We start from the raw sequence: 26,495 nt of genomic DNA on the forward strand, positions 1-26,495 counted from the left end.
AAGCCAAACCTTAAACAAAAACTAGCCCTAGCTTAGAGATAAAACAAATAAAACATCTGCAGCTGAACACCTTGGAAGGTCACTGCCTGCTAGATCAAGGTGGATAAAATCCCCAGAGTAATGAAGGCTGTAGCTACTGCCCTTCTGTCCTCAACAGGGTTTTTGTCTGCTTCATCACCCAGCTGGGGTGTCCAAAATGAGTGTCTCCTCCACAGCTGCACACAGGAGACAAAGTCCGTGTGGGGCAGTGATAAGGAAATGTTTAAAGGAGAAACCCCTCTTTATATCAATATACCATAAAATGCTAAAAACTGTAAAATCATTAAAAATCAGTATATCTGTCCAAGAGCTACTTGAAAACTGTGCTGAAAGTCCTGTGATTAGAAAGGACTGCTGAAAACCATGTAGGCACGATGAGACTGCTTCATACACACTGTAAAGTAAATACCATGGCTACACTGGTATTTTAACAGACACTGCTATGACATTAACAACAATAAAAATATATGAAACTAGCAAATGACTACTGTCCTCAAGGAATGTCTGCAATTAACCTGCTCTTACCTTCTTCTGAATCTTTTTCTTTTGCCTCATTTCCTATGTGGCTTCCTTTCCCCTCCTCTTTAACTGCATATTCCTTCTGTTTATTAGCTCGGTATATCATTCTAATATTGGAAATGTTCTTATTAGTGCAGCACCATTCCCTACTTTTGCTCCCTTCCCTTCTCCTGCTCCTTTTCATTCAATATTGCTTTCCCTTTTTCACTTTACCTTCTGCAGTCCTTTTTCATAGAAGAAGGGGAAAAAAAAATGTCTGGATTAGGTGCCCAGTAGGCAAGTACTTTACATTTTAAATATAGAATTTTACCACAAAAGGATCTACCCTGAGAAAAATTATTTAAGAAGATGTTGATTCTGGAATATCCTTTTCCTATTTATAGCTCTTTATGCCATTTATTTCTCTTTTGAAGACCTGATTTTACACAGCTCTGATATTAATATGTTTGAGGAGGGATATTTCAAAAGTGCCAGAGGATAGAGAAGCCCTGAGGCCACTAACTTGCCTAGGATGCCTGGCCCCCATATCTCATGGGATCTCAAATGAACAACCTCTTTCTGAAATAATGACATTTTTAGCTGACTTGCCACTTTCATCATTGTTCTATCCATCATCTCAAGACCAGGCTGCATTTCTCTCCAAGGCTTTTTGCTCTCCCCAGATCTGCCACGACCACATAAGGAGGTAGATAAGGACAGGGCATCTTCTCCCACAGCTCCTGTGAAATGATTTCCATAACCCACCTAATTTGTCGTGATGACAGCAGCAGTCAGAGGAGGGAGAAGCAGGGGTGTATCTGCTCCTGGAAGGTGACCTGCTTCCCAGGTCACCTGTGACATGTGTCGTCAGAGCAGAAGTGACACTCTCTCAGCGTTAAGTAGCTGGGGACAAGTGATCGGTGGGAGTTGTTTTCATCACTTGCTGAGCAAACAGTGGAAAGGGAGCTGCAAATCACACTGGAAGTGTAAAAATGCATATAGCTACCTACAGAACCTGGTGCAAGGAAAGGGAAATTCAATTCTAGGTTATGGTTTGCAAGAGCAGACGTGGTCTGGACCCGAGAAATTAAGATAGGCTTGTACGGAGCCTTCCTATAACATGTGCTGGGTGAAGGGAAAAGCAAGGGCTATGGCTGGACAGGGGTCTTGGATTGGGGTTCATGCTTCCTCCTCCTCTTGTGCAGGTCAGAAGCTAAATGCACTACAAAACTGCATTTCTTTTCCTTTCCTCGTCTTGCAAACTTAAACAGAGAAATGGAAAAGAATGTATTGTTTGGTGCAGTAAGTCCCCAAAGGCAAAAGAATCAGTGTCCTGAGGAGGAAGGGGAATTTTTTCTAAAGGCCAGTTTCAGCCCCTACACGAGGATGCGAGGTTCGTTCACAATACCTGCCTTTTTCCAAGGGGAAAAAAAAATCCCAACTGCAATGCTGAGCATGTCAGGGAATTTATATTTTGATAAGAGAACCAAATACAGCTGAGTGCAATAGGTTAAAAATACCCTTCAAGAGTTTATGCACCACGTGAAGGGGATTTTTTCTTTTTTAAATACTGTTTGTGTGCCAAAGAAGTAAGAGGAACACAAAGCTATAGGGGTATGACAACCCAGAAGACAATGTGACATCAACAAGAAATATTTCACTTTTCAAATGAAACTGTGTGAAAATGGGTTAGGCTAACACATTGCATCATTGGCATATATATTGATTTATCTCTGGTACAAAGGCAGGTAACAACCACAATAGTTTGGTACTTTTGTGTTCCAAAGCAGACACATACCAGATAAGTCGCCAGCTATGTGTTTTGGAAGTGCATATCTTAACTAAATTAATCTAACCATGGTAAGAACGTGGTGGGCTTGACTGCCTGAAGGATATGGGAAGTCAGGAGCAGCATGACTGCTGCAGAAGCACCTTACCAGGGTGTGAGTCAGTTAGCCTCTAGCCCATCTCTATACCTGCACTTAACTTTAAACTCATGCTCCCATCCTCTTTAATTCACTGTGGTTCAAAGTTAAGCATGAGCTGAAGTAATATCCCAAAAAAAGATGTTTTCTGGCACAGGCTTCTGTTTTCCTGAACTGTCATCTAACGGGAAAAACATGCCAGATCAGGATGCAGGAGAGATCTCTGCACAGAGCAATCTCCATCCCACGCAGAAGAGCTGGGAAGCGGAGGAAGGATGGGGGAGGCCAGCAAAAAAAGCAGATTCCAAAGGGTTGGACTCTTCCGAGCATTATCTCCTCAGTCCTCAGCAAGGGGACAGACAGCTCCTCTTGAAGCATGCCCTACCCAGGTCCCTACTTGAATAGAAAAGAATTATGAGTGTTCCACAAACCCTCACATCGCTGGTTCCTCCCTCCACGCAGCATCCCTCCCTGTTCCTTCCTGCTGCCCAGTGCCCCTCTTGCATCTATTTTGGGATAGCTTAGAGAGCCAGGAGTTCCTGTGTTGTGCAGATATCTGCAGACAATACCCAGCTGGCATCCCGCACGATGGACAAACGCTTTCCTTACTCTCCCATCCAGTCTATCACACGTCCTTCTGTCCTTCTCCACATCACCCTCACATGTGGCAGGTCCCCACTGGCTCCCACCCATGCCTCTCTCTGGCACCCTCCCTTCAGTGGGGCTGACAACCCCTTCATGCCCAACTGGACGTCAAGCCTATCTTGTCTTTTTTAGGGCTGATGTCTCTGGGGCACTTCAAAATACAAAATGGCTCATCAGGAATGCAGATGCTATGGGGGGAATGTAGGGGCACTCCATATTGCTCTTCTTCTGATGCCAAACCCTCGCCTCACCACACACACACACTCATGCATATATTAAATCAACTTTTACAGAGAGGACCAGCTTGATGATCTGCATCATGACAGGAACGGAGAAACTCCTGAGGGCTAATCCTACCCAGCTGTGAATTCCCACAGCTGCCTTCTGCTGTCCATCCCTCAGTTTCACCAGCTGTGGACACAGCCATAGAGATCTGACTTTGCTCTACCTTAAACATGTTCTATATGGTTCAATTACGACAATTGCTTCAGATGATTTCTGTTTGCAGAATCCTTTAGCTACTGCTGTGGTGGGTCTTGAGTTTCTCCACTCACTCCAGCCAAGGAGTGGTGGCTGCAAACCTTCATGGCAATGGCAGCCAAAGTGCTACATGCAGGTCACTGCTGTGTACAATTGCAAAAACGAGCAAGAGTTAACGGTGCTCCTGAGAAATGTAAGACTGTACTTTTTACAAGAGAAAGCCTATCTAGACAAAGGTAGAGAGATGTTTCTGCTTGCAGATATGAGTCAGCAACTTTAACATCATAAAAAGATTTCATTGGTTTGATTAGTTGTTTTTGTTTTCTTGAATGGTTTTTAAAGAAAATCCCAATATAGACATTGAAAAGCATCCTCAGTTCTGACAGTTTTGATTTAGAGCACATGATGAAACCATATATGCAATTCTAGTCTGCTTTTAGTGTTATTGGAGGATAGAAAAGCATGTTTTTTTCCAATGTTCATCATACATTTCAGATGGGTTTCTGGGCTGAAAATTCGTATTTTATGTTTACACCATAAGCTACTTGTCTTCAGAGACAGCAATTACTTTCTGATGCTTTCAAAAAGCTTCCAGGCTCAATCCCACCCAGGGACCCAGCGATGCCAACTGGAGCACCACCCAAGTCCATGCAGGTATCCCTAGGCAGCTCCTCTGCCACCCCAGAAACCCAGCTAAGGGTAACCCAAGTAGAAAACCTTTGAAAAAGTCAATTCCGCATTCTGTACAGGCCAAAGGAACAAATCTCATTGCTCTTGCACAAGCCTTGATGAGACTCGCCTAGGCAGGGGGAGGGTTTATCCTTATGCTTTTGTGTACCAATGCAACTAGATGATCTTTAAGGTCTCTTCCAACCCAAATTATTCTATGATTCTACAAGACATCAGTGCTCCAGAGTCTGCACAAGGGAATCTGCAAGTCATGGGTTTTGAACTTGTATCCAGCATTCAAATGCACCATTGCTATTGCCTCTCCTGCATTAAATATATTAATGACCGAAGTCTGAAACACAACCGAGTCAAAGTGATGACTCAGCCAGCAACCACAATAGGGAAATAATTCACAGCCAGTTTTGACATCAGATTTGACAAGGCTGGTTGTGGCAGAAATTCCTGAAGAGATGCCAGCATTGGGAGCATGGCGCAGGACAGCCCCAGTAACGCGCTGTTCTCACAGTGCTGCAGGCAATTTCTCTCTATTTGAAATATCCTCTAGCCATCCCATGGACAGCGTAAGTCTAGATGTAGAATACAGTCCTAGCTCAGCAAGGGTATATGGCATCTGACAGTTGAGCCATGAATACTTGTCTGAACTATTTCTCATAACATGTGCTATCTCATATGCTGCAAGCAGCTGCCAACACCATTTCTGAAGGGATCATAAAAGAGTAGCAAGTTTGATATTTAGAAAGCAAATCTAGAGGATTTATATAAAGATGGATCTGAGATTTCTTTTCAGTAGATCCCATTCATATTAACTCAAGTGTAACTTTGAGTTCAGCGAAGTCATGGTTTTACCATGTGAAATTTTCCGTTAGACAGTGGATAAAAATATATAGGGTTATACAGGACTATGCCATACTGACATATCAAGCAGCGTACCCCTTCGTCAGGTATAGGTTGCCAGGTTCATTCAGGTTTCATAGCAGGATTTCCACATTCCCAGTGCTAGTGCTTTACCTGTTCTTCATCAGCATTCCCCATCATTCCCTCCACTCTCTGCTGGCCTTTGCTGGAGACTGCCCTACCTGTGGAGTTCGTATCGCATGACAATTTAAATCAAAGACACATTTTCCTCGTTACCTTCTTACTGAAATTGTTCTATGGGTATAATCTCTACTACAGACATGTACCAGTCATGAAGATGTTTTGAAAGGGTTCAAGTTATTTTATAATAGTGGAACACTCCTCACATTAACCAATCAGGTATCCAAAGCATGAACCAAAATTCAGATGATAACCCAAAACCTTTCCGTTAATCGTCAATGACTACAGGCTATAATTTGCATGTGTGCATTTGTAAGGGACATGTATATTTTTGTGTGTGTCCATATGCAAGGCAGGCACAAAAATAAAAAACAAGCAATCGCCCATAAGAATTTCCTAAGGGATTACTCCACATACAGGGAAAAGTAGTGAGGGAAAAGTGAAACGAAGGTTAGAACCAGACACATATCCATCAACTCAATGAAGATTTGAGGAGAAAAGCTGAAGGCTGCGGGGTGGTATAGAGAGTTAATGCTCCCCTAAGGCAGAGCAGCAGAGGAAGCACTGGAGTAGTACAGGGAGTTACTGCTCCTCCAAGGTGGAGCAGCAGAGGAAGCAGTGGAGAAGGAACTTTGCTGCCTGTGTGCAGAATTAATGAGTGGTTCTGAACCGGCTGAGCTGCTGAGCTGCTGCTTCTCAATGAGTTGTTAATGGGGAACATGGAGAGTTAGGAAGTAATGAGGACTTTGTCAATATAGCTGTGGATAAAAGTGGGTAAGGAACCACTTACAGAAAAAAACATCACACAAATCTGCAGCTACAGATTTGCGCTTTCCGGTCCTTAAGAAATTACTTGCCATAATTTTGGAAGTGTTATAGAGGCTGAGAAGCAAAACACAACCACGAGACAGATCCTTTTATTAAACCAGAAGCAGCAAGTGAGAAAGATATCTTGGCAAAAGTGGCTTCATCTACAATTCCTTTATTTTTAATTCCAGGGAAAGCGAATAAAGAAAACGGCTGCCTGCAGTTGGAGGGAGCAGTGCTTTTGCAGGCAATACCTGGCACAAAGAGAAATGCCTCCATCACATCATGCTTGGAAAGGAGAACCCCACAAACAAGTCCACCCCACATGCTCCCTCTATACCTTCATGCCTGCTAAAATAGCTGTCTCCATTCCTCACAGACTGGTCCAAACCCCTGCCTGTAACTCCATGCCTGCCAGAATAGCTGTCTACATGGTACCTGGGGCCATTAGATAACCCACCCCAGCAGGACTACCTTGTGTTCGTGCCACAACACAGCCAAAAAATCAGAGTTTCTTCCAAAGTGACCAGAATGAAAGAAGAATATAAATTTGGGGTAGGAAGGTGTCACGTAGTCATCTTATGGTTGAGTTTGTTGGCACTTAGGAACTTGGAAATATTTTCCAGGTTTTCTGAGCAGTCCTGTCCACTTTCCACCTCTTTCCCCTGCCACGAAAGGAGCCTCCCCAAGCAAGAGCTTTAGTGTATAATCATTTTCCCTTCTATTTTATGTAAAGACAAACACCGCAATCTCATTTTTTTACCTCCATGAAGAGCAAACACAAAGAAACACTCCCTAGAAAAAAAGAGCCAGATTTATTCAAATGAAAACATTCCATTTATGTGTCCCCCAAGACTCTGGAGGAGGTACCACTCTCTGTGCTGGAAAGTGCTAAGCCAGACAAGACTGCCGCCACACCACCTTCCCTCCCGTATCCAGCCTCCACAGAAGGACTTGAAGAGTCTTTGCAGCCTCCTAAGTCAATCTGGTTCAAAACTGCAATCCAGGTGGGCTGGAAATGGGTGGGAAAGACAGGAACAGCTCTTATGGGGCCAGCCAAGCCCTACAAGCACCAGGGAAGCTCTCTGGCTGCATCCCACAACACTCTCAACTCTGGGCATGCATGGTCAGGGAGGAGGGAGCCAAGACAGTAGCCAATTTGGCTTCATATAAGCCACGAACAATACCCATTTCATGGGAATATTGCCTACAATCAGATCCATGCATTCCTGGCTTCTCTGCACCAGCAGGAACACAGAGAGGCCAAGGGTGGTGAAAGATGCCTGGACCTCCTTGCTTCCTTCCGGGCTTCTTTTAGCGTAAAACCAATTGACACAGCTGGAGAAGAAGGGACAGAATACAACGTGTAGCTATGGCACAAAGCTGGCAAATATTCTGCATCTGAAAAAGTCGTGTTTAACAAACCCACTCCCTTCCAACGCACAAAAACCATCATGGAAACCAAAACCGTCATAAATAAGTAATGGACCACAAAGCATGCTTGCATGTAAAAAAACTGACGGGAAATGGGTAAGAATGCTCCTCAGAGCACTAAAGAGAAGTCAGCTTCACCACTCTCCTTTCTGCAGCACAGGATGGTTACATGCAGCTGGTGAAGCTCCAGAGCACAACCCCATGGAAATGTCCGGGTTCATGCTTAACCCTGCATCGCCCCCATTCCAGCACTAAGTACTAACGCATGCTTGATTAGGCAACAGGAGACATATCTGCTCCTTCCAAAAGTGACCACAAGCTCTTGGCAATAACACCAAGTACTTGCTCTGGCCCTAACCGCACACCACAGTTGTTCAAGCGCCCTGCCAAAGGAAGATGTCTTGCCAGATGGAGTATTCAAAATAAAGCAAAGAAGAACAATCACTTTAAATAGTCACCGGTTCAACTGCTCTAACCAAGAGAACATGCATAAAGGTGACCTCAGAGAAAGGAAAACCCATTAGAGCAAATATTAAAAGTGATTTTTCAAATATTCCCCTGCCCTTTTCACTTTTCACAGAGAAATCTGCTGAAATCTGACAAAATCAGAGCCTCAGCATTATTCACTTTTATATATATTTCCACTGGTCCCAGTGGCATTTCTCCCATGCATGGGGACTATAGATCAAATGAGGGCATTTTCTAATTTTGGTTATCTTTTGTGCATACTGACCACTCTTGGACACAAATTTTTGCCTTCTGCAATAACAAGGCTGTATGACAAACCATGAAATTAAAATTAATCTGGAAAAAAGAGAGAATTCTGGATTCTTTTGTACTTTGGAAACAATAGAGCAAAAAGCTACAAACATGCCCATGGAGCGACCCAAACTTGAAAAGAAACAAAATGCCATCCAAAGGCAAATGGCAGAATTCCCAGTAACATCATTAATGCCAGAATTTCATCTTGTATGCTTTTCTGTGAATCAATACAAAAGTATTTCAATGAAGATATCATATTATATACCATTTATAATTACACATATAATGAGATTCTCAAATGCTGGTTTTGAGATGCAGACCTCATACTGAAACAATAACCAAACCCTATATGCACAGTTCTAGAGGCATACATGCAGATGAGAGTTTGGCACGCACGTATAGTGCAATATATGCATTGGGGTGTAAATCTGGAGCCCAGCTTGAAAAAACAGCTTGCATCTGCATCACCATGATACCCATCCTCAAAATTCATACCCAGCATTCTCCAAGCACCTGCTGGTCCTCTCATCTCAGTACTGGGGAAGCCTGGTTTAGAGCTGGGGAGAAGCATGGCAGGGAAATAGCACAGCATCAGTGCGGTTGTGGGCAACCTAATCTAGCTGAAGATGTCCCTGCTCATTGCAGGGAGGTTGGACTAAATGAGTTTTGAAGGTCCCTTCCAACCCAAACTATTCTGTGATTCTGTGCCTCAGCACACAAGTGGAGGCTTGTGTTAGTAGAGGGCTTGCTGGGCTTCTGACAGGAGATGGCTTTATTTTCCTGGCCAGCAGGCTGTCCTGGTTGCTTTCTTTTCACTTGGGTGAAGAGCTGCCCTGCGCTGGGCACCTTGCCTGCCTGCCAGTGTTGGTAACCCCATCACTGGCTTCAGTGGCATATTCTTCTCACCTTACAGCAAACCCTGAGACTGACGGGGCCTCAAGCGTGCCTCAACAAATCCCTCAACAAATCTCTCAACATCCCTGGAGTGGGGACAACAGCAGCACAACCGGAGCCTGCCACATCCCTCGCCAGGGCATTCCCCAGGTTACTCCTGTGCCTGGGTACTCGGCATGGCTGGAGCCCGGCATCTTTTAATGACCTCTCCTTTCCACACACTACTCTATTCATTTTCCACTTCCCCAGTCACAGCTGTTGAGCCCTATTAACGCATAGAAAAAACACATTTAAACCCAAACCCGCTAGGCCAGAAATAGAACTTCTCATTTTCTTTTCCAAAACACAGAATAGCTGAGCAACAACGAAAGGAAAAGGAAATCTCTCCCGAGTGCACATCTGGAACCAATTTGCTGTATGTAGCCACTGGGTGTCACTTTTGATATATATTGGTTCAGCCATGCAGCGCTTCGGTGAGAGAAACAGATTTCAAAGAGGTGATCCTAAACCAAACCAGACTGCTCCGCAGCCTCTCACATGCCAGCTGTAATTAGCAATTAGCTAACCAAGCTGATTTATTAACAAAAGGTCTTCACCACGACATTAAGTGCTCTTACCTCTCAGTCTGCAGTGTGACTTTTGATGGCTCCACATTAGGGTTTTCCCACTCCATCTGTGGACAGTGCATGAAGTAGCAGAGGGTGTACAGAGCCTCTGGCTCCCAATAAAACGATCCCTGCTTCTGGTGCATTGGTGTCCCATTCCCGTGCTGCTTGGCGTTGAGAGGCTGGAGGTGGTGCATCGCTCGAGACACCAGGTCGCCTGGAAAGAAGCAAAAGCTGGGTGAATGCCAGGCTTTTCAGCTGCCTCTTCCCTGAGTTTTCAAACCAAAAGACACGCTGGGTTGGTTTCCCCTTCTGTTTAACCTCACATATGCAAATGGCAAAGGGTAGGACAGGATCCGGTGCATTGCCCATCACGAGGCTGAACTTTGCCTGGTGGTTTACATGGTGTGGTGTGACATACCCATGCTGCCGGCAAGATCCCAAAGGCTTGCAGAAGACGTTTTTCTGCAAACATGGTGTGTAGGCAGCATCATCTCAGCACTCCAGAAGAGATGGTATGACAGGGCCTGGGACACAGCTACCTAAACCCCACAGCCCCCCAAAATGACCAGTGAGAACAACTCAGAATGGCACCAAAAGCTGCATGCTCCTGGTTAGAGAGTGGTACGGAAATCCATCCGCTTGAAAGGAGGAAGGAGACAGTCAGGTAACGCACAGAGCATTAAGGAGAGTGCAAAGGGACATGTGGGTGAAGGAAAAAGGGGGGAAAATTCCTAAAAGACAGCATCAGAAACATGCAACCAAATCCAATCTGAAAGCACAGGAAAATTTCATGTTAGCAGAAGACCTGTGAAGTAGGCTCACCCAGCACCTATGGTTTCCAGAGCACAGGAAATGGGATTGAGTGCGCCCTCAGCAAGTTTGCCGATGACACCAGGCTGTGTGGTTCAGTTGATACACTGGAGGGAAGGGATGCCATCCAGAGGGACCTCGACACACTTGTGAGGTGGGCTGATGCCAACCTTATGAAGTTTAACCATGCCAAGTGCAAGGTCCTACACCTGGGTCAGAGCAATCCCAGGCACGGCTACAGGTCGGGCAGAGAAGAGACTCAGAGCAGCCCTGTGGAGAAGGACTTGGGGGTGTTGGTCGATGAGAAAATGAACATGAGCCAGCTTCAGTGTGCGCTCGCAGCCCAGAAAGCCAACTGTATCCTGGGCTGCATCAAGAGGAGTGTGACCAGCAGGTCGAAGGAGGTGATCCTGCCCCTCTACTCTGCTCTCGTGAGACCTCACTTGGAGTATTGTGTGCAGTTCTGGTGTCCTCAACATAAAAAGGACATGGAACTGTTGGAACAAGTCCAGAGGAGGGCCACGAGGATGATCAGGGGACTGGAGCACCTCCCGTATGAAGATAGGCTGAGAAAGTTGAGGCTGTTCAGCCTGGAGAAGAGAAGGCTGCCTGGAGACCTCATAGCAGCCTTCCAGTATCTGAAGGGGGCCTAGAAGGATGCTGGGGAGGGACTCTTCATCAGGGACTGTAGCGGTAGGACAAGGGGTAATGAGTTAAAACTGAAAGAGGGGAAGTTCAGGTTAGATATTAGAAAGAAGTTTTTTACTGAGAGGGTGGTGAGGCACTGGAATGGGTTGCCCAAGGAAGTTGTGAATCCTGCATCCCTGGCAGTGTTCAAGGCCAGGCTGGACAGCAACATGGTCTAGTGTGAGGTGTCCCTGCCCATGGCAGGGGAGCTGGAACTGGATGATCTTAAGAATTCTTTCCAACCCAAACCAGTCTGTGATTCTATGATTCGAAGATGGCCCTAGAGAATGATGCTTGTTGTCTCCCCTCCACTGAAGTGGTTCCGAGTGTTTCCTCACAGGGTAGGTATGGGAAATCAGTGGCAGTATGCAGACCAGGATCAGTAAAGCCAGCAAGTGAGATGAACAGGCAAATATATATGGGAAAGCAGCAGTGAAGTCTCTTAGCACAGTGCTGATGGTAACTAATTAACTAAAGTGCCTCCCTCCGAGGCAGTGAATTTTACCTCTGTTGACTAGTGACCACTCTATCAAAGGCAAGGAAACAATTGTGGTTATAAACTGTCTTTTTTCACACGTTCAGATCACTCTGAGAGTGCTTTAGGGGGAAATAATGATCTCAGATCAAATCAGATGGTTTGTTTTAAATGAAAACCTGAAGCAAGAGCCCTTTGGGTCATTCTTAAGCTATACGAAATCGAGTGATGGGGAAAAGAGGACATAATTTTCCAGTGTTAAGAAGAAGTCACACACTTTCTCTTACTTGCTTTTCCCAGGTGACCACTGAGCAGTGAAACTTGGAAGGAAAAGTTAAAAATGTGCACCGAGGTAGGAACATAAAACCAAATCTGGGAGAAAAAAAAATAAAAGCTCAATAATGAACTCCTGGGCAAACTTACAGAAGAATGATTTTGACTGTGTGCAAGGCAGAGCCACAGGTTTTTCTGCAAAGCCCCATCCCTGTGAACACACCACAGCACATATCACCTCTCTCTAACCTGACTCACACAGAAAATGATGATGCTGCTGTGATAATGTGCACCAGAGAGAATAGAAATGTCTCGTTGAAAAATGCTCAGCCCAGTCCTTGAAAATCACAGCCTTAAAACCATGGAGAGAAGAAAACCGCTGGCATGAGAAAACTGCCGAGTCCATGATTTCAGGGGTTTAACACAATTTTTTGCTGCGCTCTGCAATATTCTTCTGATTCAAAGCTTTCATTTAAAAATAGTTTCTGTCTTTTCCTTCTGCCAGGAAATCATCATGATAGAACCAATCTTGCAGCCCTATATTCTCATAATTTCCAGGAGAAGCTGTTCATGCAGAAAGCCTGCAGGATCAGATCTGCAGCAGAAGCAGATGTGCCTCGGAGGTGACTCCTCAGTCTTGCCCCAAATTAACTGCAGACACCTAGAAGCAGTAGGAAAGTTTGGGATCCCCTTCACTCAGCCCACTCTGTCACAGCAGATGTGCACTGCCAAGTCTAGCACTGGCCAATTTAACTGCCAGCAACACTGCTGACAGCAAAAGTAAATTCCTCTCTTTATCTCCAAAAGGCAAAACAACGGCATAAAAGTGCTGGCTGCAAGATCCAGCTTTAACAATAATTGTAAAAGCAGAGAAAAAGAAGCTGCACTAAATTCAGACTTTTCAGACCCAAACCACTACAGCACTAAAGCATGTGGTTGAAGTCAAGCGTATGACTAGTCTTATTTCAGTGGATTGAGACAGAGGCACCTCTGACTCCTGTACTGAACAATGAATAAAAATCAGGATGCCATTTAGGCTCAGATACAGGCAGCAGCATTACTTTATCTTCATTCTTCCCCAAGCACTGGTGCAATGCAACTTCAGTGACACATCCAGCATCAGAGGAAGCTGCACGGTGAGTAAGGAGGGAAAGCATCAACAAGAATGACGTTGGCAGGGCAGGCAGCTCAGCAGTGCTGCTGATGCAAGGCTAGAGGAACTCAGGCCTCTCTGGAATCAGTGGCAAAGCTCCCATCCATTTCAATATGATCAGGAGTTCACCCTTTTATGCTGTATTTCCTCAACTGCTTCTTAAGAAACCCAAACCAATTCATGCCATTAAAGCTTTATTAATGCCTTTCATGTTTAAACCTCATTTAATCACATTATACCAAGAACTGATTGGCTTAGATCTTGCTTTTGCCTTTCCTATGTTATCTCTGGTTACATTTCAAATAATACCTATATTAACAATTATTATAACATTCCTCTATCAGAGATAATTCAAAGCTTAAATAATGAATACCTATAAAGCACTGAACTTCACAGGGGGCTGGCTGTAAGTAAGCATAAAAGGCTGCATTATGATCTTGGTACCCAACAGGCAGAAGACTGGAGGCAGGACGGGAATCACTGCTCTCTATTTTATTCCACAGTGTAACCTCGGACAATTCACTGCATGCCCTGGTGCCCTTTTCCTCCTCCAGTTATGGTGCAAATTCTTCAGAGCAAAAACTGCACTGGGATCAGTGCCAAGAACAGATGAGGACGCTGACAGACACACGCACACACTGTATGGCAGTACTTATTCATACTCTGTAAAATGTAGTATAGTGTTAACATCTGGTTTGAGATGCACGTGTGTTTTTTTCAATCCTTACCACATTTTGCTGCCTCTATTCTTCCTTGCTAATATGTTTTTTGCTTCTCCATTTTCTTCCAAAGAATATACCAAGAGTTGAAACACTCTTTGATCGTGGCCAGCGCACCCCAAAGCCCATGGATGTGAAACCAGCTCCATGACGGGACTCACTGGTCTGGTCCCCAGCAGTCAGCCACAGGTCTCATCTGGGAAGCCCAACCTATACAAGTTCTCCTTGCCAGCTGTAAAAGCTACGGTATATCTGAACACAAAGGGCAAACTTGAATTTGTGGCTAAGCACAGAAAGGCAAGCCCCCTCCATCAGCTTGTGTCAGCCATCTCCGCTCTTCAGAGATGCGGTCAGCACAGCAATGCTCTGCAAGGGAAGGTTACCTGCTCACACCATTGCTGGTTCTTCTGCACCTGAAAATGTCTCAGCTGTATCAACTAAGTGCATCTGAAAGGCCAATAAATTACTGAGTGCATCATTACAAAAAAAACACCAGAAAACATAGAAAATGAAAATCCCAGTTGATCTTTTAACTCCATGGACCTGGCTCCTGAGGGCTGTGGGATCACACAAGGGTTTTGGTGGGGATCCCTGCCTCACTGACCCTGTGCTCATTCTCACTCCTGTACCACCGCCTGCAACCCATCTGAGGAACAGACCGAGGAGCTGATCTGCCTGACAAAAGGCCTTGCCAATTTTATTTTGTTTTTAATTTAAGCCAAATAAACACTTCCGTAATGCATGCAACACAAGCCAACGCACAAACTGCTCTGCTGGCAGGAACAGGGAGAGGAAAACAGCACGTTGTATGGGGTAGACATGTAGAAAACAAACTGAACAGCGAGGTGCGGGATGTTTGAGGATATTTTTGTTGCTGAAGCTGGGTATCCAGAACTGGAGAGCAGGCTCCCAGAGAGCAGCAAAGGCAGCAGCAAGCCCCAAGCTGGCGCTGCCTTGCAGCCCTGAATCGGGATGGGGAAGGGCTCTGGCAATGCAGCTCCACGCTGGAGCTTGTCAGCCCAGGGGAGGAACACCATGCCTCACACACCGCCTAGCAATGGACCCATGAAACCATCAGCATACCCGAGTGTGTGGAAAGCAGCCACTATAGCTGCTTTCCACACATTTCGCCCCTTCCACAACTAAAACAGGCCTTCCCATCACTGCTGCTGTCAGTTCAGCACAGTTTATGAATGCAAGGTCCACATACATTTAATTTAAAGATTGAAAATATTATGTAATGTTCATGTTGTGACACAGGCCTGGTTTAAGGCTATACTGAATATTTAAAGAACAGCTTCACTGACTTCAAGCCAAAGATGTGATGTGACAGGGAAAGTTAAGCTGCTCCAGTCTGTATGGGGATGGTGTATAATATACAACAACATGCAGCACACAAGTGGACAGCTGGAGCCTGCTCCACAGTCACCAGCAAAGCCTTTTTGGCTTCAGTAAAAGCTATTATCACTGCTTTTACTATTTTAAAGGCAAATATTTACAATATAGCACATTCATTTCCAGTTTTGTGATGGGGGAGAGGAGGGGGAAGAAGAAAAGCAAAGAGAAGGAAGAAAGAGGAAATGACAGATGCTCAACGCTGACTTCTGGGAAGCTTCCTGTGGGATTTTATGGTCTGTCATGATGGACCTGATTGTCCAATCACGTCTGCCTATGAGCACACTCACTGCTTTCAGAGGGATAAAATTCCACAGCATACAACGTTCAGCAGGGTGTGTGACTGGCCAACTATGACCCTGAGGTCATGGACCTATTCTTACAGGGCCACTCCCTATGACACCTACCTCGAGTTTTTCTTGTTACAAAAACATGTCCTAAAACAGCAAGAATAACTTAATGATGATATTTTTGCACACTGAAAAGAGGCCACACAGTTCTTTGGCCCATGTCTTTTCTTCAAAGGGAAAAGGATCTTTCTATCACAGCCAACCCTCCACGGCACGTCCTGTTAGGACATCGTGAGAAGCAGCAGCAGGCTGTGTTTCTAGCATGGCAGCACCCTGCAGGTAGCACCCATCAGTCTGATAATGCTGGTCTGATCATCCATCCTGCTGCCCATGACTCCAATGAGTGTAGCCTGCTCTCAGGAATCATGCCCTGCATGTTGACAGCACCAGCATTACCTGAGTAAACATCATCCCCATGCAAAGAGGGGGCCAGAGCTGTAGACTAGGGTTGTGCTTGTCCTTCAGAGCCCTTAATGTCCTCCTTTGTCTTGCCCAGACCACAAAAAAGAACTGGTCAGGGAACTGCACTCCAGATGTCAACTCCATGTAATGGCCAGCAGTTTCCAAAGTTTGCCCCTTTACAAGCATGTGAGCCGGGTGTAAAACTCACTTTCTTATGGATTCATTTCACACCTAAGTATAAAGGTCTTGGATCTTTGGGTTTGCTCATGATCAGCTCTGGGGAGGCTGTATTGAAAACATGATTTATAACCCTGATAATAAACCACAGTCTGTCCAATCAGAATGCTACCTGGTAGCCGTGGCCACCCTGCATCCTTCCCAGACTTTAGCTACGTTTCTCTTCCCACCTCCCCATTTCCTCTGGTGTCTGCACTGAGGAGATGCATTGCTACATCTCACGCCAGCCTACGCCTGTAAGCGCATGAATGGGGGTGAACACAAGTAGTTGAACTGTATCTCCTGTACCACAGCAGACTGCCTCCAGCAGTCAGCCACCCCAGCCATCCCTACACTCTTGATTTCAGCTACACACTTCCTCCATGTTTGCTGTACCTCTGGTGCTGCATCAATCTCTTATGTTTCAAAAGCCCGCTGAGCAAAAACTGCTCCAGTGAAACTTCTTCTCAAATGATTTATTGGAGGTCTTTGCATTGTTAACTCAAGATGACCCATCTATACCAGGAAAGGAGTGCACAGAGAGCTAGGTGGATGCACACTATAAAGCATTTAGTACATATTTCACTGTGCACAATGCTCTTAGCACAAAGTGACTTCCTACGTAAAGCTATGCTATTCTTGGCATATAGTATATTCCAGATTCAAGAGCCAGCTGCCCGAGGCTGTGGGTGCATTTGGGGTGCCATAACCCACAGTCAGCGGAGCATCTCCCATGCAACAGATTCACCACTGAGCTCATCTTGCAGAAACCTCCCCATCTCTGCCATCTCCACTTGCCCATACCATGACCCTATGTGAATTTGCTGCTCCCAGCAACCTTTTCTTTTCCTAACAACCGTCTCACCCACAGAAGAGCAAATGAAGGAGCTGTGGTCCCAAACTCTGAATTCAGTGCCAAAAGAGAGGACCAGGATACAAGCAGCCCATTTCCTGACAGTGGCTTCCTTGTGGCCTCCCACAGGTCATTTAACCTTTTATCTCCCCTTATCCCACCATCACAAGAAGCTTCTATTTATATTACAGAGTAGCGTTCATGTGTGATCTAGTGTTTGCAAAGCCTTTGAAGACTGAGAAATTAGGGACTGGATACACTCCACGAAGAAGCCACAATAACAGTTAAACCTTCTCAAGTTCACATACCTATTATAACAACACTATTACCTTCAAAATCTCCAATCCAATGGGGCAAGTATGATGTTTGTGTTTGATTCCTCTTAAACCATGTCAACTCCAAACAAAACAAGCTTTGACTCAGATGAGCTATTCATCTCCTGACCTAATGCAGAGCCTTCCCTTTGCAGACTGCTACTGCCTTATGGACCACTGTTCCCAGGTTTTCTTTGGCCTGACCTAGGCCCATGTGCTCAAACTCTGAATCTAACAGCCCCCCATGGCTGAAAAGGCCAGCTGAAGAGTGCTCACCCTGGCCTGTCTGTCTGTGCTCTGCACAGCAGGGGCAGAGAGGACTGCAAACCTAAGGAAAGAAAAATGCCCTTTTAACACCAAGCGTGCTGTCATGCACAGGAGTTCAGGGGTGAAGAGGAGTCTGCACTTCAAGGGTGATGAACGTGAGGGAGTCCTGTGCCAATACAGTGGTGTATCACAGAAGGTTGGTGGAGGACTGGAGCTCCAGCATCCCCCACCCACCAAGGCAATGCCTTTTGCCTCTAATCATCAAACCTGAGTGGGCTCAAATGCATGAGATAGAGGCCCTGGAGGAAGAAAGCCACCTGCATGGGGATAGACTCTGGCTCGGCCCCCAGGAAGGCAAAGGTGGCTGAATCTTATCTGTGGGGAGAGCCAGGGAGCCCCCAAAGGAGTGCTGACAGCAGATGGGGACCAGGAAAGTGATAGCTGCCTCTGTTCAGCCCCTGTAACTCCATGGTCAGCATGGCAGTGAAAGGGAAGGTAAAGCCTTAGCAGGGTATAGACTGGTATTTTCAAATTATCTTCCCCCCTGCTTCATTTCACTGATAAATAAATGTATTGCTTTACGGTTTATGATAGCGGGTACCTCAGGGGAAAGGGGAGAACAGCAGGGGGTCATTTGAGGCTATTTAGAAACTCATAATCCCTCTCATGCACAGACAGTGAATAGAGGTTCAGGTCCATCACTCGGAGGGAGCTGCAAGAGGAACAGAGAGGCTAGGAAAGCCTGCAACCAGCTAGCACTTGGAGGCAACGAACTACCCAGCTTTTAAGTACTGCATTAATCTGTCTTGTGCTCACTGAAGGGAAAGCTCAACAACTTCTCTTTTTTATCTGTTACACACGGAGCAGATGACATGTGGATTGCAGTGAGGAGGAACCTCAAATAAAAGGTCCAGAAAGAGGTGGGAGAGCAAGGACATGGAGATCTTGTGAAATAACTCAGTGGAGGGCCCTCATAAAGTAGATCTACCACCATAAGTGGAGAATACCCACACAGATTGCCAGTCTATGGCCAAACCCTGTGCTGAAGGGAGCACTATGATCTGAATTTAGGTTTTGGCTAGTATCTCCACTTAGCTCAGCAATACAGTGCATGAACCAAACCGCTCACAGGGACTAAGCTTTGCCCTTTCTCTACAATGCTGCTTAATCTGTGACAAATATCTGACAAATAAGGCTTTTGTTCTGGCAATAAATAAGTAGATCACTTAAAATCAACCCTCCTTCAGATGCCACTTTTCCAGCAAGCACCTTTACCCTGGTATTTGCTCCTAAGCCTAGGTTTAACCTCTTGTTTACAGGACGTGAATTGGTTTGTATGGCTCCTGCAGTGCTCCTTCCTCTTGGCTACAGAGGATGAAAAGGCAAAGGAGAGGATACCAACTTCCATCATCTCCTCAGCTGCAGCTGAGAGGAGAAATGAAAACCAGTATTGTTATGTACAATCAAATTCTGACTTACACTTAAGCAGTAATCCTTCCTTTCATCCCTAAAAGTGTGCCAAGATCTACTGGGAGACTGTCAATTTGGAAATATATACATTCAGAACTGTGGAGGCCAAGAGAGGATGATGGGTGGCATTTTTCCAATGGCAAAAAGGAAAACGTTGCTGAGACCTGATGTGGAGGAAGTATCAGCCTAAGCATCACAGCTGAGAGGTGCTATACATGTTAAACACCATTCAAAGGGCAAAAAGCTTTGAGATTAGCAGTGCTAAGTCACATCCACGTCTTCAGATTATCCTAGTTTAAAACAAAACATGCCTACTCATTGTGGTTAACACCCAGAGTAGCGCCACCACCACTAATCACCACAGTTTGTACAGTATTGGGTAGCAAACTTCTTACCAGGAAAGCCATAGCAGACTGGCCATCTTTGGACTTAAAGCAGTTTTCTGTTCTAACCAGAAGACATGCTTGATGATATCCTAAGCCACAGTTTATCCCTATATGAGGCTCAAGGAACACAACCTTTCTGCAGCCCTATGCATTGTGCCTCAGCATGGGGTGGTTGTCCGAGCTCCGCCATATGCTAAGACCTTACATTCTTCACCTCAAAGCAGTGAGGAAGGAATATTTCTTGGTGCTGGGATTGGTGCTAAGCCTCTGCTCTTCCTTGTTACCACCTACATGCACACACAAGAGAAAAAGGGTCCTCCTCCATCCAGCAAAACACCAGTGACCTCCAGTTATGAGCCTCATTCCTTCTGCATCTGGGCAGCAGCATTTTTAGATGGGTGATGAATAGGTTTGTTGGAGTTTTATGCTATTAAATACAACCTAAATGTTTGTGGTTTGCAAACAAGTATATAAAGAAGTTAGAAAATATATTCAAAGGTCAAAATGAAGTATCATGGAACCTCTCAACAGCCAAAGCTCTCCCTAATACTCCTCTCTTTTTCTGTTCAGTCTACTTATTTTTCCCCATCTGAAGGGGATGAAACAAAAGAGAAGAACTAGAAATCTAGAAGAATCCCCAAAACCTTCTGAACCACCCCCCAAACAAATCTATTCCCTTTCTCCTCTAGGTCTGGTCTGGAAATACAGAAAACTTACAAAAAACTGGGGAAAAAAAAAAGTCTCATGAAATATTTTCTTTAAGATTAAACAGTGAAATACTGTCAGGCTACTGTTTAAAATCCTATTATTTTTTGCTGTGCTTCAGTTCTTCCCAATGTTCTCTATATAATAAGCATTTCAAATGAAATTAAATTATTTTAAAACACACTGTAGTAGGCTATTACAATTCTTGAATACTAAATGCCAATATAACATGGGCCAGATTTATTGTTGTTCTTTAACTTTGTGCCGTGCTCATTATATTTTAATGAATAAGGTTTCACATTAATTTTTCAAGCCTTTTCTTTGGAATCACGCATTAGACTGTAATTGCATTGCAGAATTAGGTCTCTATTTACATTCTCCTCCTAAGTCCTGGAGATGAAACCTTCCTTTGATTTTTTTCCCCTAAGTCAGCAACATCTTCTCTTCCTCCTGTTTTCAGGAGAGCGCCCCAGGGCCAGTGGTGCAGTGGTGTTACCTCCCCTCTCCACCGCCAGGCAAGGCAGGGCCGTTCCAGGGACAGCCAGTGCCCGCTGCCTCCCAAACCTAGGAGGTGAAAGCAGAAGGAGGGTTTGGGAGGACCACAGCAGCATCTCTGAGTCCAGTTGTACCTGCCTGGCTGTGAGGACCCCCAATGGCATCCTGGGTTGACCTCCACTTCTGCAGAAGGTGCTGCCCTCCCGCTATGGTTGTATCCAGCATCCCACCTTCCCCCAGTTTTCTCTAACCTCTCTCACCGTTCAGGGAGATGCAGCTCACCTAAATGGTCTTTTCCAATATGCTGACAGCATACATGAAAAATCAAGGGGAGTTGACAACTGAGGGCCACCACATGTAGGGCAAGATGAAGGTACCACAAGACGCAAGGCTTTTCACCTTGTGAATCCGTTTTCCACCTGGACCATAGTGCAAAGAAATGTAAGATCTGAGCTGAAACCCATGTGCTGGACAGTAAACTGGCCCCATTTGCCAGCTGCCATCTTACAGGGCACAGATTTGATTTCCTGCTCTCAAAGCCTCCAGCAGGTCAGCAGCCGGCCATGCCGCTACATGGAGGACGCTGGGCAGAACTGGGAGCAGAAGAAGCCTTTCCTCCGCATGCAGGCACTTGTTAATTCTAGCTGTTCCCTGTATTTGCAATGCTTTAATTATTAATGTCGATAAACTATAGCAAATATCATTCAATTAGAATTGCTTTTTCTGCTTTTTTTTTGCCCTTTTTTTTCCTGAGACAAAATTAAATTGCTTTATTGTAAGATCACTCTTTGCCCTTGTTTTTTGTACTCTTTTGAAGAGAACAGAAATGAAGTCCTGGCTCCTGGGATATTGCAACTGGTGGAACACTGCGGACACATACCCAGGAACTGCCTGCTCTGTTGATCCAGTACGCTAAGCTTCTGCCCTTGCCACCCACTCCTGGATGCTATCTCCTCCTCCTCTTCACAAGTGCTATCCCCTTAATTCCCTCCTAACCCCAGAGAGTCTCCCTCATCACCTTTATTCATCCCCATTTGAGCAGGGGCTTTTAGATACCTAACCCTTCCCTCATATCCCACCTTCTCCACGCCAGAGCTTGTCATATCTTTTCTCCTCTCCATAACACCACTTCTAAAGTTCTCCATCCCCCTCACACCAGCAGGGTAATGATAAATCCTTCTTTGCTTACGCTTTCCCTGCCAGCATGCTCTGATCCCCAGGTGTTCCCCGCTGGCTTCTCCCCACTGCTCAGGGTTTCTGCCCCCACACTGTGGTTTCCCAGCCTCCCTCCATGGCAGAGGATCTGCTATAATCTCCGGGTCGCAGCCTCCGCTGATGCCAGAGACAGATACACAAGCACTGAGCAAGAGCAAACCCCTTCGTACCTCCCACCTCTCCGTTTTCCTTACATTTCACAACCTTCTCCCCAGATTCATGGGGTTTTGAACACCGACATGCTGTGCCTCCCTCCACATTTCACAACTCAGCTTTGAACCCCGCACTGCACTGCTCCGCAGCAAAGATTTCTACCCAGCTGAGCATCAAACCTTGCAAGCTTTGCCAATTACCACTCCTCCTACTGCTTCTTCCCTGACATGCATCTGCTTGCAGCGGCTGGGGAGGCACTCTCGACAGTTGTCCAGAGGGCTTTCTGGAGACCTACCAGCATGCTGGAGGTGCCAGCCTCTCTGACAGCTGCATCTAACTCCCTCTGATGCGCTCTTTCCTTCGAGTTGGCCACCCTGAAGAGTGTTTTGCCTGTGTTTGCAGTCAACAGATACACAGAAGGCAAACCCTACTAACCAAGTGTTTGAATCTAAGCTAGGACTACTTAGGGATGACAGATTTCTGGGAATCAAATTTAAAAGGGGGAGAGGGAGTAGTAAAGGAGTCTGGTTTCATACAGAGGCTCAAAAAAATACAGGATGAATTTAAAAAAGTAATCCTGAAATATCCGCAGATTTACTTATTTATTAAAACACAACCATATGTACTTCTAGAAAGAGAGCTGTATCATGCATAATTTAGTTGGCATACAGACAGTAGTGTTGTGTGTTTCATGAGCGTGAAGTAAATAAGCATAAATTACTTAATTTGAATAACACCAAACACCTGATTCCAGAGGCAGCGCAACACTTCACACTAAGGCATGTAAGTGCTCTTGGCTTGTTGATGTTTCATGAAAGCAGAGAAAAATTAGCAAGCTGAAAACAGAAAATCATTTTGTGGCTTGCCAACAAACATCCATGATGTATCCACATGGCTCATGAGCAACAAGTAAACTGAGGCCTGACAATATGATGGAGCTACAGAGAAGACTCCCACTGTTACAGAAAACACCAGGAAAATGAACATGAGATCCCTATGCATGATCCTTTTGATGCTTGTAACACAGGATTCAGCAGTAAGAACAGCAGTAAGCTGGGTGGCCTGTATCTTCATAGCTTTGAGTCCTTTCAGTTGCTCCCCAAAATCTCATAATAGAGCTCAGGAAAAAAAATACTTGACAGTATTCCTGACAGACCTCAGAAAAAAAAGCCTTTTTTTGTCTGAACGTTTCTTTTTTCCCCACAAACTGCTTCGTATCTCTAACTATACCATAAAACATGTGATGGGAATGCTTTCCTCTTAATAAGTTTAAAAAAAGGCACTTCTCCACATCATATGAGGATTCACATGGCTTTTGCCTCCTACAATTCCTTTGTGCTGAAACCAAAGCTTTCAGATTTTGACAGATATCACAGATTCTCACATTTCTTAAAAAGTATTTTGATTAATAGCAAATAATTTATTTTCCAAGGGCAAATTCCTTTGGTGCAAGTTTGAGTTGTGGTTCTTTCCTCTGCTGGAACTGAGAAGGAAAAGCAGTGTGAAGGACCCTCTCTAACATGGGTGAAACTAACTCCACTTTAAATTTGTGACAATATTTCCTTCACTTACTGCAGCCTTCAGTTTTTTGCCTCCCCACCTCAAAACAGGCATCCCAGTGAAATGAGACGGGACACCAATAAAACAGATGTTTGTAAGTCTGGCCAAGCTGTGAGGTGCTCTCAAACACAACAGAGAGAGGATGAAATAAAGCATCTTCCACCTTTAAAAGTGAGAGCAGTTATGCAAACAAGCCATAGGTATTGTTATGAGACTGCACAAGACTCCTTTCCTCCTATGGCTTGAGCTTCCAAACTAGCCATGGAACATAAACATGGTCTCATTGTCTCCTTCAACGTCACATGTGCCCCCTCATCTCTTCTCCGTATAACCAGGCAATGCAATTGACTTTGCTTTACTTTGAGGAAGGAAACCCAAACATTATCAATGGCCTTGTACTTACTGAGTTCAGCAATGCTCCCCACGCGGGTTGCAAGTAAAGACTGCTCAATGGTCCTCAGCTCTGACTGGCTGAACATCTGCACTTCCCCGGGCTTGTTTGACCTTTGCTGGTCTTTGTGAAGGTTCAGGCTGTCTGGCAGGCAGAGAACACCTACAGTGGATAAAAAGAAAGGAGAAATCCATTGTAATTTCAGCCGCTATGGATGACTTGGCTGCCACCACCACATCACTTTGGGGACATTCCAAGACACAGAGTGTGTGTACAGAGCTCAAAGACAGTCAACATCTATAACTCAATGTCCTAGATGACTCATGCTCTTGGAAGTAGCCCTTGTTAGCTCTTCTGAATATCCTTAAGTCACTTACAATGTCAATTAGGGATAATTCTAAGGAAAATCCTAGAGAATTGCCCAAGGAGGATATAAAGAGGGTTCCAAAGAAGCCTCCTAGAAACTACTCCAAACCCATACAAATGTAATAAAAAAAATTGTATCTCAGCAGCACAATTCTTAAAGATTGGCTTTAAAATTATAAGACAGATGATACATCTACAGTAATCTCCTCTAAGGGAAATTCCATCATCAATTGCCAAAATAATGGACAGTGCCAAGATGCTCACAGTATCATTGATGGGCTTATTGAATTTCTCTTGTAAATACAACTCCTGACAATCGAGCTGCTTGGGCTTCAAAAGCACATTATGCAGAAGCCCTTACAGCAGTGAATTTTTGTGGGGCAGGGCATAAATAAAGCTACGGACATATAATAATTTACATACACATTTATTCAGGCACAAAAGTCACTTTCTACCACAACATCTAAACCCTTCAGGCGTAGATAGAGGGCATACATTTATTAATCAAAATCACTGTCATGCTGAAAAACAGAACTTATTTACAAAAGCAAGCACCACATTACCATCCTTGGGTAACAGACACATGGAAGTTCAGCTTGGAGAGGAAGCTCTCCTCCCTTCCTGAGGCCTGTGACCAGCCAGCTATGACCATGCTCTTCACAGCATTGCTTTCCCAGTCCCTCTGGGACACACACAGATGGAGACCCACTGGAGGCAGTGGAATTGTACTTCTTTGTGATGATTAAATTTCATTGTATCTCTGATTCTATGACATGCAACAAATACCATTGAAAAGAAGCCATAATAGGAAAAATATTTTTTCCATTAGCTCTTTCTATTCCCACCTTCTAAGCACAGGGCAGAGGTTCTGCCCTTATGGGCCAAGAAGACTTTACAAAATACGTTAAGAAAGAGATACCTATTTAGTGGTTTGTTTTTTTTTTTCCAGGGAGAAGAACTTTCTTAGTTTACCAGGTCAGCAAATACATGGCATCTAACTCTACTAGTCAAGCATTCTACCAATAGGTATAGCATTGAGGTCCAGTGGAGCATGGCTACCGCAACCTGTTTACCTCAGTCATGCAACTGCCCCACAAATATTACTGATTTGGAGCACTGCAAGACCAGCCAATGCACCTGAGAGGGGATGCTTCTCAGACACCTTGTTAGCTCCACTAAACTGCTTTGGATTCCCTCCTCACATCCATTTCCTCCCCGCAAACAGTTTAGCCTAAAAGTTCTATTGGCAGCACAGACCTAAAAACACCCATCCTGAGAGGAGTGAGGTGATGCAGGTTCAGTGAGCATGTTCAAACCAAACAGCAGGGGTATACACTAGGAAAATTCAGACCAAATGTCTTGTCCACCATGGACATGAGATAGCAACCTAAACCAGAATCACCTTCTGTGCGCAACAGCAACACCAGAACAAACTCCCTAATAGCCTATTTCAAATGCTAGAGATAGAGGAGCAGGAGCAGCCGTTATCCCAGCCCTGGCTCTGATCCCGGGCTTGTAACAACTACAGAAAAACCATATTAATGTGTGGAAGGTCACGAGAGAGGAGCACAACCCGTGGGGAAGCAGCCTGGAGAGAAAGAGCAGGACATCTGACACAGCAACAGGGAAGAAAATTAAACACAGAGAGGTAAGGGATAAAAAGCAACAACAGCTTATCAAACAAGCTCTCCAAATCCTCCTGCCATCGCTCAGTGGCTGACTCGCATAAACACTTGGTGCACTGATCAACATTTATATTCTGGGGAGGTACAGAGCTTGAGGAATACAACACCTGGATTTAAAATGCAGACTTTCTCACATATTGTAATAAGTATTCTCTCTTGGAAATCCTTCTCATTTATTTAGATCATTCTTTATAATTTTAATGGATAGAAATTAAGACCAAATTGGAAGAGTCTTCCCTGCAGAAAACAGATGTGTAAATGATCTAATATATTTTAAGATGTTTCTAAAACCAAGAAATAGAGCACAAACACATTTATGGCATCTTTAAAAAGCAAAT

General features: G+C 44.8%; 1 protein-coding gene across 1 annotated transcript in view; it reads right to left on the bottom strand.

Moving 5' to 3' along the window:
* The window catches only part of ABTB3 (ankyrin repeat and BTB domain containing 3), a gene marked incomplete at both ends in the record, with an annotated part of 169,257 nt that overhangs the window by 48,038 nt on the left and 94,724 nt on the right, over positions 1 to 26,495 (bottom strand). The window contains 2 exons of the mRNA XM_080635079.1: positions 9,827 to 10,031; positions 24,119 to 24,268. Of these exons, the coding sequence (XP_080491205.1) occupies positions 9,827 to 10,031; positions 24,119 to 24,268 (355 nt within the window). The remainder of the gene's footprint in view (positions 1 to 9,826; positions 10,032 to 24,118; positions 24,269 to 26,495) is intronic.

Source organism: Psittacula echo, assembly GCF_963264785.1.
Source record: "Psittacula echo genome assembly, chromosome: 1".
Lineage (NCBI taxonomy): Eukaryota > Metazoa > Chordata > Aves > Psittaciformes > Psittacidae > Psittacula > Psittacula echo.